We start from the raw sequence: 21,260 nt of genomic DNA, 5'->3' as shown, positions 1-21,260 counted from the left end.
AAGGGACATTCAAGTTTCAAGTCTCCACATTGAACTTAAAAAAAAAAAAATAGTCATCATCAGCATGTGGAGGTAAACAAGCCAAGTTGTATAACTCCAGGAGGTAGAGGCCTTCAATTTGTATTCATATATACATATGCACAGAAGAATTCAGTGTTCCAACAGAAAAAGAATTTGTCAAAAAGTAATAAGTTATTTACTACTGTGACATTTCAAGACTCCCACAGCTTTGCCTAAAGACACAAACACATTTGACATAATTCCCTATGTGCCTTTTTTTTTGTGGCTTTAAAACTTTTTTAAATTTGTTTTTGTCTTTTATTTACTTATTTATTTTTTACTGTCCAGTGCAGGAAAAGTCTCACAAAATTTCACAGACCTAAAATGTGCAAGCTAGTTCTCTCTCTATACAGCAATGTTGGGATTCTTTTGAAATTAGCCCAGAAATTAATTATTTACACACATGAAAGATGCATGCTTGGGGGTTCTTTTATGTAAGAAAGAGCAGAAAAACTTCTAATAAAAATAGATTAAATATATATATATATATTTATACTGGGTAAGGAAAACAAAGGTTTAGTCTCTCCTAGTCACAAACTCATTCTCTCTACCCACAACATTGGATTTTAGACAGCACACATCACTGTCACGGCTCTAATGAGAAGCTAGTCATAGGGCTTGATCCTCAGGTGGCATGCCCCACCCCCCACCCCCCAGGTGCAGCCACGATCAGCTCACGTGGCTCCATGATTGGTCGCAGGCAAGGTTTCTAGATTCCTTAGTTTTAGAAAACCCCAAATCTTCAGGAATGGCTCAAATATCAAAATGTATGACTGTCATGTATGTGTCTCTGTGTGTGTGTGTGAGTGTGTATGTGTGTGAACAATCTCACTTCATTTTATAAAAGAAAAACAAAACAAAACAAACAAAAACACAAACCCCCCAACTCCCAAATTTGGTTCAATTCTTTTTTGTTCTGAGGTGAGCCATAACAGCTGCACTAAATTCATAAAACATGTGCAACTCTGGGTAAAATATTTTTCTTCTAAAAGCACAACCACTTTACAAGATTAAAAGTCTAGTAACATTTCTAAATATTATTCATATCATACAAGTAGTGGTTGTTAATTTAAAACTTCATTAGTAAAATTACAGTACAAGCATGATTAACCTCCAGAATTGCAAATCCCAGACTCCAGTGGAAAGCTACATTACAACTTCAGTAGTAATCATCTTCCGCTGTCACTCCCACACAAGAGGAGATGGGGGCATCTCAGATGGCTGAGCAACAGTGGAACTGCAGGGAAATGGAGAGATGGAGAGGTCAGTGCAAAGGGCAATTTCTGTTGCTTGTTTTTGGCTCTTCCTTTAAGAAAACCGTTAAGTCCATTTCTAGATTTTAATGTTTCTTTAAACTTCTTTAAAGGTGCATTTGCTTCAAACTGTTTAAGGATCTGTATCTGTACTCAGACAATGTGATATAGTGGCTAATACAATAGCTTGAAAACAACACATCACTGACTTCTTGTGTGACACCAAGAAATTTAATGGAAAAAGGCTTATGCTGGCCACCCCACAGGATATTGTGATGAATAAATGAGAGAATGTAGGGAACATGCTTTCCACAGTGGCTACTTCATAATCTAAATGGTAGCTATTAAAAATAATGTCTATAATCAATCAGGAAAGATAACCCTAAAGGGTGAAGAATTATCTAGTGAGTTTAAATAGGGACCTATTTTTGAATGAGCCTCATAAATATTCTTTTATCAACTATTAATTGAGTAGCATGGACAGTCACTTAGTATTTGTTATCCACAGATCTGTTTTATTAGTTATTTTGTGGGTCTGTATAATGTTGCCAACTTAGATTATAAACTTGAGAGGATGTGTGTGTAACAATTTTGCTTGCCAGGCCCAGGATACTGAATGACTTGCACCTGAAAGGTACTTTCAAAACAAACCTGACTGACAGGGTCACTAACTCCTAGGGAAAAATACAAGAATGTACTTTTAAACCCCAGAGAAGTGAAAATGCAACTTAATTCCTTCCTTCTACAGAAAAAATACATGGAAGAAATGAGTCACCTGGATTTAAAAAATTATAAACAAAACTCTGGACTTTGGTTCAATAAATTCAACCAACTTCAATACCATGTCAAGGCCAGTTAAAAAGGAGAGAAAGGAAGGGAAAGAAGCAGGGAGAAGGCTGAAGAAGGAGGGGGGAAGGCAGGTGGGAAAGAATGGAGGAAGGACGTGTCCTTTCATATCCAAATCTACCCTTTGTCTTGATAGAGTCAGAACCCATCACATTTTCCTTTGCCATCTGGTTCAATGTTAGCCTTTGTCAACAGAGGGCGCTAGAAGGACCGCATACAGGGCCATAGCTACCGCATACAGGGCCATAGCTTTAGGAAGCCGTTTCCCTTCCTGGTTCTGGTGTTGCCTTATTTATGTATGTATGTATGTATGTATGTATGTATGTATGTATGTATGTATGTATGTATGTATTTATTAAATGTGGCAGGCCCAGCTTTGGTCTAACCAAATTTTCTGGCTAGTTTCTCTGCAACCTAATAGGGATCTCTTATGAACCAGTTCTGCCCCCGCCCTTTGGGCAAATTTCTCCGTCACCCTGACCCTGAGCCATACCCTCTCCAACGAGGTCCAAATTTTATTAGTCTCAGGGTGGAGGGGGCTTCTCTAAGCTCTTAATTTCTTCCTGCTCACTCTTCCTCAGTCTTGAGGGAACACCTGTTTTCTGCATTTGCTACTTCAGGGCCTCTCAGAATCTTCTTTTATGCCTTTGAGCATCTTTTCCTAGTAATTAAATTTTCTCTCTTATTATTAAATCTTCCCTGTTCATATTATTGGGTGTGTCTTTCTCCTGACTTGATTGATACAAGAAGTTAAGGAAAAAGAGATTAAAAAAAGAAAGAGAGAGACAAAGAGAATGAGTTTCCGAACTAGGTTTATAGTACTTTAGCCAATAAACCTATTTGGCTTCTCTAAACAGGCCACACAGTGGTTCAATAGATAATTTTCTTGCTTGCAGTTATTATTCATGTGGTGAGGATGTAGCAGGGACCAAGATGACTATGTCTAACTCCAGAACTGTGGCTGCCCGGCTGCCACTGCAGGGGTGTCTCCTCTCTACCTGATCAGGCAGCACATCAGTCGTCTGTGCAAACACTGCCAAAGTGAATTGGCGTCACTGCAGAAAAAAACTAAGGCTGAAGATTTTAATAGGCTTTTGATGAAAGCCAAAGTTTGTAACAGGAATTTTCTGTTGGACCTTTTATCTATGTTATCTAATCTACATAAAAACAGAAACATGCTGAATAACATATCACAATGACATCCTTTTAGTTCTAATGAGAAAGTTAGAATTACATACATATAGTTACCTAATAAAGCTCTTAAAAGCAGCAGACTGAGGGTTGATGCAGAGAGGCACTCTGTTTCCTTTCTGCTGTTCCAAAATGAACTGGTGAATAATTTCTGTGGAGAAAACAAACATCATACAACCCCTGCCAATTTGCAGGCTTGGGGGCAGTAGATTCTCAGTTACCACTAGCCAGCATCTGAGCATTTCCTACTTGTGTAGTTAAATTACATACACACATAAAATAGCAGGCAGAATCCAGTAAGCATCTTTCTTGAATCCAAAATTAAGGTTACTGCTAAATGTGAGCAAAACCCCTAAAGGTGGCTTTGGATGAGATGGAAACCCCATGAGTAGGAGTAAAACGGTCTTGAAATTTGACTCCACAGGGCTGGTATTACGAGTGAGCCTCTTAAGTGCTCAATATTAAATCACCTTTTGGAAAGTCACTTAAAAAGCTCAATTGATGTTTAGGTGTTGGAACGGTTCCTTTGGGAATTGTTCTCTTCTAAATGTCCTAGAGCAAAATCATTCAGAACTGTGGATGTCATTAATCCCCATCCCCACTCCAATAGGAAATTGGAGAAATTTCCTCTCTTGTCATCATCCAAAGACTGATTACCAAAATGGATGGTTTGTTTTTTTTTTAAAACTCTATGTTATATATGAAGAAAGTTCAAGTTTCATTCAATGAAATCATACCGAGTGAATACATACTAAATATATTTTGAGTCACACTCAACTGAATAAGTCAGTTTGGAAAACAAGAACAAAATACTCATTATTTTCCCTCACTGTCCTCTGGATATAATATTAAATCACCTGTTTCTAACACAGCTTTCTTGGCATATGCGCCCTGAGCAAAGAGCTATCTGCAAGGCTGTAAAACATGGAGAAGCGCTTTGTTCACCATCTACATCTCAGCTTTCCATGGAAATACGTTACTAGACATCCTGCTGGCCAAAGTTAAAAAAAAAAATGACACTCACCTTTAACCTGTCGAACAGAACTGAGGTTCTTCTCAAAAGTGTCATCAAATTTGGGATTGGTGACGGGCTCAAAGTCACTGGTATAAACTCTTCCAGTAGAGGTGGAAAAGCAACATTTGCACATACATGTGTGATACCGTAGTCGCCCTTCATCTAGGTAGGGGTGGGCTAAGGCATCCTTAGCGGATATTCTTTTGGACTGAAATCAAATTTAGAGACCAGCACATCAACACTAGAGATAAACATGACTGTCCATACAGGATCTTTCACACGACACAGCAACTGCTTTACACAGTCTATATTTAACTTATGGTATATTCCGTGTAAAGAGGAATAACTGAAATTAGTGGGTAATGTAGAGGGAGTATATGACTTAGGATAACAAACTATTGTTAGAAACCACCAGAAAATAAGCAAGTCACTTACAAATAACTTTCTGCTAAAATTCTGAAAAGTTCCTAACTTGAAATGGATGTATGCAGTGTCAAAAATGTCAAATACATGACATTTAAAGATGTAAAGCTTTGGAGGGGATATGTTTACATTAAAAAACATATTTTTAAAATATGTCTCAGGCTTTAAAAGAGGTGATCGTGGTAGCAATTTTATAAAGCTGCTTGAAACTTTTCTTCTCTTAGAATATCAAATCAATGTAAGGCAAAAGCCTGTCTGAAAGCTGCTGGAACCAGGCAGTAGATAATGGTCTCAATGCCATGCTTTGATGTCCAGCTCAGTCTGAAGATCAGCTGCCTGTGGTTTTCTGGCACTTCAGATCAGAATACTTAAAACACTAGATTTAGGTTTACATAAACAATCAACTTTTAAACTTGATTCTCTATTAAAAAACTGTCCCTCCTTTTAGCTCAGTGGACATATAAATATTAATGAGAGGAAAGTAAAATTTAAAGAATTTAAGGACAGATTCAATAGAGAGTAGAACAAAAACTGTATATCTGTATACTGTGTAAAGAGGAATAACTGAAATTAGTGGGCAATGTAGAGGGAGTATATGACTTAGGAAAACAAACAATTGTCATAAATCACCAGAAAATAAACTTAAGTCACTTAGAAATAACTTTCTGTTAAAACTCTGAAAAGTTCCTACCTTGAAATAGATTTATGCAGGGCCATACATCTGTCCAGTTTCAATATGAGTGAACATTTCACAGAACACAATTTAACAAAAAGAAAACTATTTTGTACTCAAGTAAATAAAAAAATAACTGGGTCATCCTGAATGGTTCTGGTCCCCCAGAGCCAATAAAATGGTCAATATTTCCATAAACTTGGATTTCCTAAAAATACTTTTATCTGATTTTTTTTGTTATGCTATGTTAAAAGGCACATCATGATCTTTCAGGATATGATAATCATGAAAGAAAGCTTCTGTTTATCTACCACAAACAGACACATGTAAACTTGACAACCTTGGTTTTGTTCCTTTCACTATTGTTTACATTTTGTACTTGGTGACTCAATCCTTATGAACCTGGACTCAATGAATACATTCTTAGCAAATAAACCGTTTTCTTTCTTTTTTTCCTCAATGAGTTCAGCTATTCCTGGAGGTTCCACTGAGATAAAGGCCTGCCATCAGAACCATAAGAAATGATGGTCTACAGAGCCCCTTGTCCAGTTTTGGCCTCTGTGAGTGCTCAGCTCCCTTTCATTTGGCAACGCTGGTCAGTCCCACTTGTGGGATTGAACTCTTTGGCTTTTGCACATTAAGTCTGGTTCTTGGCCAAGTCTATTTCTGTTCTGATTGAGCATGGTCAATTGTGTCCACATTGGTGGCAGCAGTGACTGAATCTGGGTTTTAATTTTATCATCTGACCATTAAGTCATCTGTTAGGTGGCAGATGTCAGAAATTAAGTCCCTGTCAGCTGTCATCAGCAGCTGGAATCTAGTTTCCCCCCCTTTTGTTTGTTTGTCTGGGGATTCTGATATTTTCTGAAATTTGAGAATGCAGGGTTGAAAAGATTTGGTGTTTTCCCAGCTACTGGTAGTACTCTCTCTGTTTATATGGTCTGTGTGCACCATTATGGGGTCCTCTAAAGTGTCTTACCTAAGAGAGGCCTTAAGCAAAAAATGTCAAAACCTCTATTATGCAATGATCAGCTTTCATTTTCTAAATAAATTCATGTCTTTTTAGAGCTTCCAAAAAAAGATTGCCATCATTTTATCAGACAAATCAACAAATCTTTAAATCCTAATAATTAAGATACTTGTCCAAAGAGGAAATGAAAATGGCCAACAGGTATATGAAAAAATGTTCAATATCACTGGTAATCAGGGAAATGCAAATCAAAACTACAATGAGATACCACCTTACACCAGTGAGAACAGCTCATTTAAAAAAACAGGAAACAACAAATGTTGGAGAGGATGTAGAGAAAAAGGAACTGGGAATGCAAACTGGTCCAACCACTATGGAAAACTATGTGGAGGTTCCTTAAACTACTAAAAATGGAGCTTCCATATGACCTAGCAATTTCACTCCTAGAAATCTACCCAAAGGAAACAAAAAGTCATTCAAAAGGATACCTGCACCCCTATGTTTATTACAGCACTATTTACAGATGTGGTATATATACACAATGGACTATTACTCAGCAATCAAAAAAGATAAATTCATGCCATTTGCAGCAACATGGAATGGAGCTGGAAGGGATCATGGTCAGTGGAATAAGCCAGAAAGAAAATGGCTCTTCATTAGGCTCTTCAAAAGTTGCGGCTTAATCCCTCGAGCTACCAGGGAGGCCCAAAAACATACATTATTTTAACCCAAAGGTATCTGTACATCTTTTTTAACTGTTTGTTGATGATTATTCTGTAACGTATTAATGAAGAGCCTAATGAAGAGCCTATCGATGGCTTCACTTATAGTTGGAATGTAGGGGAACAAAATAAGGGATCAGGGAAAAAAATAATTATAATAAATTAAATCCAAAATTAACAGGTAACTATAAATCAGAGACACTCTGCAGGGGAGGGGGAGGGAGAGGGATCAAAACAGGGGTGGGAAGAGCACAAGGGACTATGGTGATGGCACACAGGTGAATTGGTGGTGGGAATTTACGGGGACTACACATGAGAGGAGAATGCATACACTGTATAAAAAGCAAGAATGATGTAAAATATATATAAAATTTAAAAAAAATCCTATAATTATTGTGCTTTAAAAATACTGCTTATAACTATTTATTGCCTTTAGATAAATGAGGGTGTCTGGAGATTTGATTATTATTACCATTTTGAGTAAATAATTAAATTTTTATAAATTGATCATTTATTATTCCTCATCCTCCCTAATGTTTTTGCTATTATTATAATGAAAAAGCCAGGGCCATTTGATCTTAACATTCTCTGGTGGATTCTGCTTTCTCCTTATATTTGCCTAAAGACTTCTGCTTTAAGCAAAAGATCAGGAACTGAGTCTTCTGTAACAAACATCACAAGGACCTTAGCAAAGGATTACTATCAGATCTTCTTGACAATTGTTTTCAGGTATGAACTTATAGGTGTTGCTAATATAATCAGCCATACAATGGCTCCTGTTCTGAGCCTAGTAACTAAGTCAGGATTGTCAGGGTATTCCAACTCAGGAGCAGACATGTGGCAACAGACTACTTAACCCAAGTTCAATAAAACAAGAATTAGCTCAGACTAAATAAATGGGTTTAATTATGGTTAATGTTCTATTTTTAATGGTGATGAAAAAAAAAAAAAGCACTCATTTGGGGCTTCCCTTGTGGTACAGGGGTTAAAGTCTCAGTGCTTCCAAGCTATTGCCAGCCACTGTAGCATGAGTTCAATCCCTAGCCAGGGAGCTAACAACCCATGTGGCACAGCAGACCTCCCCTGTCTTGCCCGCTGCTCTCCTCAGTAGTGTATTTCAGTAGATCCACCTGTCCTGCTCCCCACTCTGTCTTTGGTGGATCAGCTCACCCACTCCCCACACCTCTGGCCTACACCCCAGCTTTTATTATTTTTAAAATAGATTTTTTTATTTATACATACAAGAACTGGGGTACAGACCAGAGGTGCGGTGGGTGAGAGGATCCACTAGAGACAGAGTGGGGAACAGAACAGCAGACTGACTGAAATACATTGCTGAGGCGAGCAGTGGGTGTGACAGGAGAGGTCTGCTGTGCCATGTGGGCAGCTCCTTGGCCGGCCGGGAAGGAGGCTGCAGAGGCTGTGGATAGCTTCGCAGTGCTGTGCTTAATCCCTTGTGCCACCAGGGAGGCCCCACCTCAGCTCTTATATGCATAAATAAATAAAATAAATATTAAAAAAAAAAAAACCCAAACACTCATTTCTCTCTTAATGTATCACTAACCTTCAATATTACAGGTTAAAACCACAATGAAAAACTTTCTAACCAAACCCTCAAAGAAGGTGAGAAAAGAATCCTTAATATCAATGATAAACTGATAAAGCAGGTCAACTTAAAATAATATTTCTCTAAAACAACAACAACATATATTCATTGGCTTTGTTCTACAAGAAATGATAGTTAAAATGGTTAAAAGTGTGCCTACAGGGCCTCCCCGGTGGCGCAGCGGTTGAGCGCTGGATTGCGAAGCTGCCCGTGGCCTCTGCGGCGCCGGTTCGATCCCCGGCTGCTCCCCGGCCACCGGAGGAGGATCCCACATGGTGCGCAGACCTCTCCTGCCACCCGCTGCTCCCCTCAGCAGTGTACTTCAGCCCTTCTGCCTGCTCTGCTCCCCGCTCTGGCTCTGGTGAATTCTCTCACCCTCCCGCGCTTCTGACTGTACCCAGTGCATGTATAAACAAAACAAACAAATATAATAAATAAATAAATAAAAAAAAACATGCCTCTATAAAAAAAAAAAAAAAAAAAACTATAAAAAAAAAAAAAAGTGTGCCTACATAGTGTGCCTTAACTAAATTAAATTTTTTTCTAATGATCATGTATTTATACAAATTCATTAAGAATCATCCTACTTCTTACGGTAATTTGTACCTTCTTCTTATAGATATATCTAATTTGTAAACTAAGACCATACCAAAGGTTTCATTTAATGAGGGGTGACATACCCATTTTCAAGGAATAAGGACTATATTTCATGTGTGGAATTAATGTCTAAAAAGGCTCCAGGAAAGTGCTTGGTATTTGCTCTATGGGTTAAGAATCAGCCTGAAATCAGCCTCAGGGTTGTAAAGTCTATTGAGTTCCTGGCAGGACAAGATCATTAATAAACACGGGATCTCTAAGAAAGAGGATACTGCAGGTAAAACATGGAACTGATGAATTACACAGTTCTTGGTTCCTAATCTAAATAGCTCATGGAGCAAATTATGTGGTTGAAACTGTCTTTAATGGCAGGAACTAGCCCTCAAGGAGGCTTTGTCTTGCTTCCTATAACAGTAAGCACCTCCCATACCAAAGAAAAGAAAGAAACAAACACAAGAAAATCCACTTTGTACTCTCATGTGTAACAAAAATAACTTGGTCCTGTGATTGGGTCTGGTCCCCCCAAATAAAAGCTTGGCTATTTCTCACAAACCTGGACTAATACAACATTTTAATCCCTAATTGTTGTTATACTCATGTATGAAGATGGTTCTAAACTTTGTGGGCAGCACTCCCACTGCCCACTTGTGACTATATAGGTAATTCTTTTCACCAAATCTTTCCCTTTGCAGGGCAGTAGCCTTCCTGCCTGCCTGTGACCTGTACTGCGCCAGGACTTGTCTTTACTGACCTCCCTCAGGGGAGGCAGCTCTCCTCAATGCTGCCTGCCTGCAACCATGCAGGCCTCTCTTACCAAACCTGTCCCTTTAGGGGCAGCTCGTCCTGCCTGCTTGTGTCCATACAAGTGTTCTTTATTCTTCTGTCCTTTTCCCTAATAAACCTGCCCTTTAAATATAAAAAAATATATATAAACTTTGTGGGTTTGATAATCATGTGAGAAAGTTGTTATTTTCTCCTCATGAACAAAGGAATGCAAACTTATTAAGTGGTAATTCGGTGTCATTTTTTTCCCTACCTGTAAGTACCTATTGTGTTTTGTGTTTGGTGACCTCCTTGTATGCTATTCTGAATGCTTCCATTTTTGAGTCTCCTTTGACAATATTCTCATAGATGTAAATAATAAATATTCTTTGGATGAATGAGTATATGAAGAGCTGAACTATGACCCCAGAAGAGTGAAGTCTAGAAATGGCATTTGGAAAAGCTACCATCTCAACAACTGAAAGAGTAAATAAAACATTTATTTATACTATATTCCTTATGCAATATAATGGGCAAATTAAAAAAAAAAGTAAAAATTTTTACATGTTTTTAAAAAAAATAAAAACAGAGCTTCCCTGGTGGCTCAGGGGTTGAAGTCTGGTGCTATCAAGCTATCACCATCAGTGTGAGTTTGATCCTCTGCCAGGGAGCAACCCACATGGCGCAGCAGACCTCTCCTGTCTCACCTGCCGCTCCCCTCAGCAGTGTATTTTGGTCAATCTGCCTGTTCTGTTCCCCACTCTCTCTGGTGACTCTTCTCACCCCCGTACCTCTGGCCTGTACCCCAGTTCTTGTATGCATAAATAAATAAAAACAAAATCTTTAAAAAAAACAAAATCTACTTACTGGATCAAAGACCAACATCCTGCAAAGGAGATGAACAGCTTCATGTGTAGCCTGGCTAGACAGCGTATAAAGTACAGGAAGAGATGGCTGTGAAAAATAAAGAATTCAAATATGTAAGCAAGTCTGTATAAGTAGTTATAGAATACAGTCAATTTATGACAAGGCAAGTAACCAGCTCAAAAGATGTGTGCCCCAAAGTCTACACTCTAAGGAAATGAATATCCTCCCCTGTAACAAATAGTATATTTTAAATTGCATGATTACCACTGTAGATCTGAGCAGAAAAGAGCCAACAAAGAAGACTAATCTGTAAACACAGAGCTCTTGTTAGCGTCATACAGCAAATGCTGTGGCAAGAAGTGAAAAGCCAAAGACGTCTAGGGGTGGGAAACAAAAAGATTTAAAACCTTGGCCACATGCAAAGTTAAACATGTAAACTGTGCAGAGTAAGGATATGAACTACATCTTACAGCAACATTACCATAAAGTTGCTAAACCTCTTGTTCTAAAGGAGCTACAGGACCCCCAGGAATTTACAGAAACTTCTAGGAACAGATGTCATTGCTTGGTACCACCATACTCCTTTAGCAAGTTTCTGTTTCACTGGTTGGAGAGTCAGGGACAGAGCAAATGAGTGGCTTCACTGCTCTGTCTCATACAAGTTACACTAAAAAGTCTCCCTGTACTTTGATCACAGCCTCAGAATCCTGCCATAACAACTACCAACAGCAAGTGTTTTATATTTCCACCTCTTTCTAACAAAGTCACATAGGAAAATCCAACAAGAAGAAGACACCTCAGAATAATTAGGAGGTAATAATTCACCCTGTAAGTTTTCCTTAAGATCAAGGAATAATAAAGGTGACAGAGGGATTCTACCTCATGAACTAATTAGATAAAGCATGTCTAAATCTTAACATTCTTAAGTATAAAACAAAGAAATTGGACAAATGACTGCTGAAGCTTACTTGGGCTCTAAAATGTATGAAACTTGATAGGATTACTAAGATAAAAAGCATTGTGTGCATCATCCTACATATAGTTGACATTCAAATATTTGTAGTACCATTCCTTAGTACATGCATTTATATGAGAAGCGTTTCTTGTTAAAAATATGAAAGTCTATGGTAGCTCTGAAATTATTTGTACAAGTCAAGATAAGGGGGGTGGCGGAGAGCGTGAGAAGACATTTCAATTTATGGCTTAATTTACATATATTTCCCCTAAGAATACTTTTATTGTATAAAGTGAAGTAATTTAATATTCTTGAAAGATTGAATCTGGTTCTTGGTTTCACTGTGAGTCGCTGTCTTCTTTTACTCTGGCTTGTGCAGTTTGGAAGTCAAATTCCAGCCAACTGTTACCAAAATGTCTCACAATTCTTTCCATTCTCTAAGTGAATCTACTCCTCATCCTGTTTTGTGGTGAATAATGTTATAGCTTAGGGAAGGGAATACTGGAATGAGTACTAGAAGATATGGGTTCAAATTCCACCTTTGCCATCACATACTCAGTGAAGTCACTTGAGCCTGGGCTTTCTCTTCTAGTAGACTGGGTTAGTACAGGCCTGATTACTGAGCAATATCATTGCTAATCACTTAACATCCAAATGCCAGACTCTGGACAACAAAAATGAGTAAGACCTCTCTGGTGAGCAGAGAAGATATATAAATAAGTAGTTCCAGAGGTCACTGAATGGAGGATAGAAAACAAATTAGAAAGGGAAATTTATAACATTTGAGGATGACTAGATATGAGAAGGGTAACTTGTGAAATTCAAATGACTGGATGTTAAGGCTATCTGAAATTGACTCCCCCTCATTTATCTTTCTTCACAGATGTACACCCCAACAATTATACTAAAAATAAAGCTAAATTTCATTTCAGCCTAGAACGGTCATTATTATATGCTTTCTCCATTCCTGCTTTTATACTCATGTTAAAAGCAGGCAGGAAAAAGAAGTCAGTTCACTCATGTCAATTCCTCTCCAGAAAATTAACCATTAATAATTTAGTTCTTAGGATTGGCTCTATAAGAAAAATGCATTCCAGATGCCATTTTCTTCCTCTCTAATTCACCAGTCATTGAAACCAGTTGGGTACAAGTGTCAGAACTAGACAAGAAGTTTATATTTGTCATCAAGTATAACAGAATCAATTTGAACTAAGAGAAAAAAAAAAAACAAACAACCAAATGCTTAGAAATATGCTCAAATATCTCATTGGGAAAAAAGTTTTTGTCAACTCCCCCAACATTCACACACATTACTTTATGCTTTAGAATACTGCAGGTCCATTTACTATTTGTTTTGCAAGTTTAGAAGTCACTTATCAATACAGGAGTAAGTGGGTCCCGGCACTGAATCATGGGGACAGGAGTTAGAAAGAGTACACCATTGATGACATGACATCCTTGCTTCATTTCACGGAAACAAGGATGAGCTTCTGGAGTTGGATGAAGGCCCTCAGTTATAAGTCACAGACATCATAAGCCAATTGCGGTTGTGCTGGTCTCTGCAGTACAGCTGGCCAGGCTGTGCAAGTCTTGTTAGTTTTCATCTAGCAGCAAAATTGCTTTCATCAGGCAGCAATGTTAATTGAGTATGCACACAATGCATGGTGCATTAGAGTAAGTACTCTGGGGTTACATAAAAGGACTTTCACCAGAAAAATAAGTTTGAACTGAATGAACTCTCTAACATACTTTGATTCTATTAAATGTAAGATATGGTCCCTGTCAGGAGACAGGACTGTTTTCAATTCAGTGAAAATATATCTATTTTTGACACAATTAGCTGGGAGCCATCTGAGGAGAAAAGGAGATCTAAATCTTATAAGAGGTGACCAAAAGGACTAAGGGTTGATAATAGACTTTTCAATTGCATCAAGGGGTCAGTGCCTAACAAGTACTTATCTTCACAGATACTTAGGTCATGGCAGCTAAGATTCCCTTCAAGATTTTGAGTTATAGAGAGGAGGTAACAAATAAAGCTGTACAGTGTTTTACCCACTATTCTCTGATCTATTTTGGGAACAATTCCCTTTTCACTCTCAAATTAAGTGGTTTGGCTGAGCTTTATTTCAATCTCCCAACTCCAAGGTTAGGGATCTGACCTAGGCCTGGCTCATGAAGGGATCTATTTCCCCAAGTACCACGACTGGCTCCAGGAGGAACACATGGTCTAAAATAGGTAAGAGCCAGTCAACGGAATGGTTATCCCAACACATACTCACTCCAATCCTCTTCTGGGAAAGCTTTTGCTTCTCTGATAAAAGGGACAGCTACTGCTAGCGCTCCCTTTTCCCTCCATAATCTTGCTTTGAATGTGGATGTGATTTCTGGACAAACACCACCATTTTGGGACCATGAGGTGATAAGCAAGAGAATATGAAGTCAACATTCTAAAGATGGCAGAACAGAAGAAAAATTGGATCCCTGACACAACTATTACTATACCAGCTATAGACTACCTACTGCTGGACTTCTTAATAATATGAAGAAAAAATGAATTCCTATTTGTTTAAACCATTGTAAGCAAGACTTTCTACTACTCACAATCAAACACATTCCTAACTGAATCAGAGATCGTCCACATAGTTTTTCTGAATATATTTGAGAACCCTCTTTTTAAAAGATCTATATGATGGTAGAACATAGGTTTGGACAACTGGTTTCATCTTTGCAAATACTTGGGGGTAAGCCTGTCTGAAAATGATAGCCACATATAGGAGAAAAACATAACAGATGCAGATCCCTGTTGTTGATATAGTACTTGACAACCTGAATCCTGTGGGGCTTGTAGTCAGTTGTAGCTCAAGATAGTTATAAAAACCAGTAAGTTCCCTTTTTTTGCTTAAGCCAGTTACAACTAAGTTTCACTGCAAAGAATCTTGAGTGATATACCATGTGGAAGTAATGTATTAATTAACAACACACATGAATGAATTTGAGCCCATAATCTGTAACAGCCAAGAAAATATCCAATTAGATTGCCCTTTTGTATATGCATTTTTTAAAAGGAAACCCCGATAAACAATGGTACATATTTCTGTTTGTACAAAATACGTCTGGAAAGATATTCTCAAAGCAATATACAGAAGATTAGGATTGGGGGTGGAGATTAGCTAAAGATGATTAACTTTCTGTAAAATCATTATGTTCTCACATATACACAAATGAAATTCAAAATCTGCTGTGAAGGTATAGATGCCAGGCAGTGTATACTGGCTAAGAACATAGGTTTTAGAATTAGAGAAACTCATTTCTGAGATCTGGTTTATGACCTTAAGCATATTCCTTAACCTCTGTAATCCTCCATTTTCCATGTGCAAAAACAACAAGCAATGGTAACTCACAGTATTAATAAGTTAATGCATAAGACGTGATTAGGACAATGACTAGTACATAGCAAACTTCTAATTATTGTTAGAAATTATTATTATTAGTAGTAAACAACGGTTATTTACATCTAACATTGAGTAGCTGCTCAAATGGGAACTATCTGAAAGAAGCTTATTTTTTTAATATTCTAAACTTAAAAATTTGTTTAAATATAGTTAATCTAATCCTTATATTAAATAATCTAGAGTAAATACCATAAGATACAGTTTATCTTGGGAAGGCCTCCAATTAGTCTAGGTTCATTTTCTAAAAAATAGAGGCTCTTTCTATGTGTAGTGTACTCTTATTTCATGTAATTATTAATGTGTGTTATAGTTCTTAAGCTTAAAAGGAGTCATCTGAAATTTTTCTATAGGTTTTTGTAAAGAATCTTTATCATGGCAATGAAGTAAAAGGATTAAACCTTATTTAATTCTTTTTCTGCATCAATTGAGATAATCATGATTTTTCTCAATTAAAATGTCAAAATATATTAATAGATCTTCTGTAGGTGAATCATCTTTGTATTCCTGGGAGACTTCACTGATCATAATGTATTATTTTTCAAAAAATTACAAGCAACAATTTTAGAATGATAACTATAATGGTTACAATTTATTTAGTAATCATTTAGAATAGACACTAGTTCTGCGTTCTTACATGCACTATCTCTTTATCATTGTAACAATTTAATGAGGTAGGACCCATTTTTATTTCCATTTTACAGATGAGTGAACTGGGCACAGAAAAGGTTAAGCATCTTCCCTAAGGTCACAGAGTGAGTTACTGGTAGAGCCAGGACTGTCTGAAACTGGTAGAGTCAGTCTGTCTGAAAATTGTAGTGCACATAACTGGGACACCACTGAACATGCTGTATAATGTGGTGAGCTTTATTTATTTATTTAAAGATTTATTTATTTATGCATACAAGAGCTGGGGCACAGGCCAGAGATGCGGGGGGGTGAGAGGATTACAATGTGGTGAGTTTAGACTGACATCATAACCTGGACTCTTCATCACCAGAAACAGAAACAGAACAGATACCTGGTGTGGATCACTGAGTTTAGCATCAATATGTACTGAATTATATATGCTATATATTGGATTGGGGACCAAATTAATCATTAATAGAAAATCCAAATGGCTATAAAAAGAATATATTTGTGTGTTGGTGTGTATCTGTTTTCCAATCTCTGTTCTACAAAGCTAACATGTGCATAGAGATACCTTCAAGCAACTGTTAACAGGCTTACAAAAGGTATACAGGATATGCATTATGTGGAAAGGAAAGGAAGAGGAAGAAAAAGGTAGTATCTGACTGATGGCTTAAGAGCCTCAAAGGGTCTGATAATTCCTTGGAAGCAATGGTAGTAGAAAGACCAACCAGCAAATGTACAGAAAACTGAATTTTCACATTGGGGGAAAAGTGAAACCAAGTAATAGGATATATATATATATATATATACACATCTATATATATCTATACACACACACACACACATATATGCAATTATACATGCAAGGTAACACTTACTCCATATGCAAATCTACCCAGGTTAGTGTTCAGAGACCATGAACACCTGCCCAAGGAGACCATTTCTAGGTATTTGAAGACTTTTTAAAATCTGTGCAAAGTGGGGGCCTTCCTGGTGGTGCAAAAGGTTAAGACTCAACCTATTAAGCTACCGGTGGCCACTGCAGCACCAGTACGATCCCCGGCCAGGGAGCAACCCACATGGTGCAGCAGACCTCTCCTGACTCACCTGCTGCTCCCCTTAGCAGTGTACTTAGGTCAATCTGCCTGTTCTGTTCCCCACTCTGTCTCTGGTGAATCTTCTCACCCCCGACACCTCTGGCCTGTACCCCAGCTCTTGTATGCATAAATAAATAAATCTTTAAAAAAAAATCTGTGCAAAGTGTATCTAGCCTTTGAGCAGATGTTTCCTAATTAGTTTTTACTCCACTGTCTTCTCTTCAACATCAAAATATTCTGACAACAAGACTAGGGCTATCCTGAACTTTTACCATGATGCTCTAAACTGAGTGAGAAGCAAAATGTTAAACTCTAACATCTATTATTGTTAAGATGCCAACTGATGTAAAAACATATAAGAAAGGATTCTGTATACCTTAACTTATTAAACTAGTTAAATAAATATGGAATTTTAAATTTTCCTTCCTTTTCCACTTTGTTTTAGGCAATAATATATTAACTATTTTTAAATAAAATGTTCTAGGCTTTCACATTTAACAGATTTTTAAATTTTCTAGTAAAGACTCACTTGTCAGTAATGCTCAAAGGACCCAAAGAGGTCAATAAAAGAGGAAAATTATTTTGCTACTTCTAAGACCCATTTTACACAAGGTATTGATAAACCAGCTTAATATTCCTGATACTGGCCAATAAATATAAATAATGATATTTTTATTTACTCATAATTTTTTAATTATTAGTAAGTCATTCACTCATTCATTCACCCATTCATTTACTATAATAGATATCTTTAATACCTTTTATACTATAGAATCTTCCTCTATGTTTAGACTTACTGTGTTTATCTAAGGGTGTTAGGCCTCAAATTATTTTAGAGTTGTAAACTAAATGAAAGAAGGATGTAACTGGCTGGGAGCTACTTAAAATACCAGCATATTCATCTCTATTTACTAGGTCAGGCTTGTTTTAGGAGATAATACACTTTATCCACTGCCCTTTATGCCAATAAAAACAGCAGCTCTGGATTACACTGGAAATTACAGAGTAGAAGACAAGGCCTTGACCAAATGTCCAGGTGGTAACTTGAGAGAAGTGTCAAACTTGATTTGTCTTTTGGTCAATCAATAAATCAATTAGAGCATCTACTAAGTGACCAGGAAAATACCTAAATACAATAAAGTCAAAATCAAAATCAACAAGCAACTATAAACCAGAGACACACTGTGGGGGGGGCGGGGGAGGAGGGAGTAGGATCAAAACAAGAGGGGTGGGAATTGTATGGGGACTATAACCAAGATGAAAATGCATACATTGTGCAAAAATGAAAAATGATGTAAAAAATAAAAATAAATAAAAATAAAAATAAATATATTCTGCCAAAAACAGAAAGAGCTATAGACTTGAATAAATATTTAAAGTATCTTTATTTAAAGAACATAACAAAACAATAAATAAAAATGGGCAAATATCTAAAAAAAAATACACAATTTTAAATAAACCAAAGCTAAGCCCAGGAAAATTAACTGCTGAGTTTTCCTATTCAGTCCTTCTCTCTTCTGTTTGTTGTTCCTAAGAAAAATATTTCCCTTACTGTTTTACATCATTAAGTTCTTTTGTCCAAAGGAGATTAGCAAAGTGTTTCTAAAAATGCTATTAATCAACAGGGTGGAGATAAATCATCTCCTCTTTCTCAGCAGTGACTGGTTGCAAATAATAGTTCAGTATAAATCTGGTAACCTTTCTTCATACTTCTTTTCTAACAACATTCACACCTGATTCAGTGTTAGTGGTAAGTATGCAATAGAAACAGCTTCATAGTTCTACGTAGAATAAGAGATACCAGATATTTTGGCTTAGTATTTGGACAGTATATCTAATGCACATATACTAGGTAAGAACACAGGCCAAAGCTTCAACCCCAATAACCTTTCTGAGACACAACAAAAATCAACAGGCAAAAATGTCAGAGTTCATTTATTCGCAAAGTTGATAAAAATTTTTACTTTCTTCTGTGGCACTGGGAATTACCATATTTTATTTGGTTTGACAACTATTTAACAGTTTCTATGGCCAAGACATGAAAACAACCTACAAGTAATGTTTTTGTTTAAAAATGCTCTATTCATTATTCTGCTGGAAGGGAAATCCTGATCAAACAGATGACTACCAAATATAGCTCCACTTCCTCCTTTTTTACCTGTTTATGAGGACCCCTGAGTATGTGTGCCTTAGCGCCTTCACAAGCTGTCCTCATTGCTTCCAGTGATGGTGTACCCAAGAGATCCGTGATCAAATCCAACTACGAGGAAACATGAAATATATAGATGAATAGTAAGCTTTGGAAACAACTCTGCATTACTCTTAAATCACAGTCTTAGGAGGGAGACCAAATTTGGGAGGAAAAAAACCCAAACAACAATCAATCAAAAAACTTTTTTTTTTAATCGAAAAACTGAAAGCAAGTTCCAGATTACTTTACAGGAGTACCTTATTAGAAAACTAGAAAAAGGTTTATGAGGAATCCATATAATAGAAATAAAGAAAATATATTTTGGCAAGTTTGACATTCTAAGACTACAGTAATTTAGGAGTCTGCATCTACCTGCACTATGTTGTGACACTATAGCATCCATGATTCTTGCAGAGATGGGCTGCTCTTTTGTTGATGGCTAATGACTGTTCAACTGTTAATGATGCTTAAAATGGATTCAAGTTCATCAAAGAGCTAATACACAAATAAGGAGGCTATGATTTAGTAATACTCTCAGAATATTAACACTGGAAATGAAAGTGAAGTTAGCAATGTTTGGGTCAGTTCCCACCTTGCACGTGCTGGTTATGCTAGAGATGTCTTACACTGAAAGAAAACTGTGACTCTGCATATGGGCACATTTAGCTAGCTGAGCACAATAAAGCAGACAAATAAAAAAGACCTTTTCACAAGTCTCTGGAGGCAACAAAACTACCTGAACAATCTTCTGTAGTGTTACAGTTCCAACCTCATAACCTAATTAGCAATAGCATTTCATTTGGGTTTCTCCATGATGGAAAAATCTTTTTTTCTTTTTTTTAAAGATTTATTTATTTATTTATACAAGCACTGGGTATAGTCAGAAGCACGGGAGGGTGAGAGAATTCACCAGAGCCAGAGTGGGGAACAGAATAGACAGACTGACCTAAGTACACTGCTGAGGGGAGCAGTGGGCAGCAGGAGAGGTCTGCGCGCCATGTGGGACCCTTGCCAGTGGCCGGGGATTGAACTGGTGCTGCAGAGGCTGCGGGCAGCTTCGCAGGCCAGTGCTCAACCGCTGCACCACCAGGGGAGGCTCATGATGGAAAATTTTATCTAGAGAATATTTCTTTTCCTGGTTCTGGGGTTGCCAAGTATAAAGCACTATTTTTTTGCACTTATCTAAATCATGGGGTAGCCATCAGTATTACCTCCCTCCAGGATAATGGAGATACTTGAGAAACTTGTTTGCCACATAAGTAAAGATCTCTATACAAAGCTTTTTGGGAAAAGTGTGTTGATGGATATTTTTGTACTTCCAACAACCACACTAGAGCCTGAAGGAAATGTCTGGCTCATGAAAACAAATGGAAACATTCAGAAAGTTGTCTAAAATAGGTCAGACCTGGAGGGCCTCCCTGATGGCGCAAGGGGTTGAGCACTGCACTGTGAGGTGAACCGCAGCCTCTATAGCATGAGTTCAATCCCCAGCTGGCCAGGGAGCGGCCCACATGGTAAGGTAGACTTCTCCTGTCTTACCCGCTGCTCCCCTCGACAGTGTGTTTCAGTCAGTCTGCCTGTTCTGTTCCCCACTCTGTCTTTGGTGAATCCTCTCACCTCCAATGTCTCTGGCCTGTAACCCAGCTCTTGTATGCATAAATAAATAAATCTTAAAAAAAAAATAGGTCAGACCTAAAGATTACAAACATTTGCATGAAGTCTGCTGCCACTACATTACCTAGGATATTTATTTCTTAAGGATAGAGAAAATGCTATAGAAAACTACTAATACCATTTAGAAACTAAGATTCTTTTTCCATTTTAGGTCTTGATTTTTCACCCAAAAATACAATGATGATAGACAGAGATGAATTCTCCTTCGGTGGAATGTCAGACTGACAAACTTGAGACCTATGTATTTCCTTAGAAAATGAGATTATCTCAGGGCCT

At 37.4% G+C, this 21,260-nt stretch overlaps 1 protein-coding gene across 1 annotated transcript in view; it reads right to left on the bottom strand.

The window, feature by feature from the left end:
• Window positions 1-330: 330 nt before the first annotated feature.
• NLK (nemo like kinase) overlaps window positions 331-21,260 on the bottom strand; it is a 157,296-nt gene continuing 136,366 nt past the window's right edge. The window contains exons 7-11 of the mRNA XM_037493929.2: window positions 19,278-19,379; window positions 10,986-11,072; window positions 4,375-4,573; window positions 3,408-3,501; window positions 331-1,297 (exon numbers count right to left, since the gene is read on the bottom strand). Of these exons, the coding sequence (XP_037349826.1) occupies window positions 1,243-1,297; window positions 3,408-3,501; window positions 4,375-4,573; window positions 10,986-11,072; window positions 19,278-19,379 (537 nt within the window). The 3' untranslated portion in view covers window positions 331-1,242. The remainder of the gene's footprint in view (window positions 1,298-3,407; window positions 3,502-4,374; window positions 4,574-10,985; window positions 11,073-19,277; window positions 19,380-21,260) is intronic.

This window comes from Talpa occidentalis, unplaced genomic scaffold (assembly GCF_014898055.3).
Source record: "Talpa occidentalis isolate TD23 unplaced genomic scaffold, MPIMG_talOcc4v2.1 talOcc4.7, whole genome shotgun sequence".
Taxonomy (NCBI): domain Eukaryota; kingdom Metazoa; phylum Chordata; class Mammalia; order Eulipotyphla; family Talpidae; genus Talpa; species Talpa occidentalis.
This window is presented reverse-complemented; position numbering and strand designations above follow the sequence as displayed.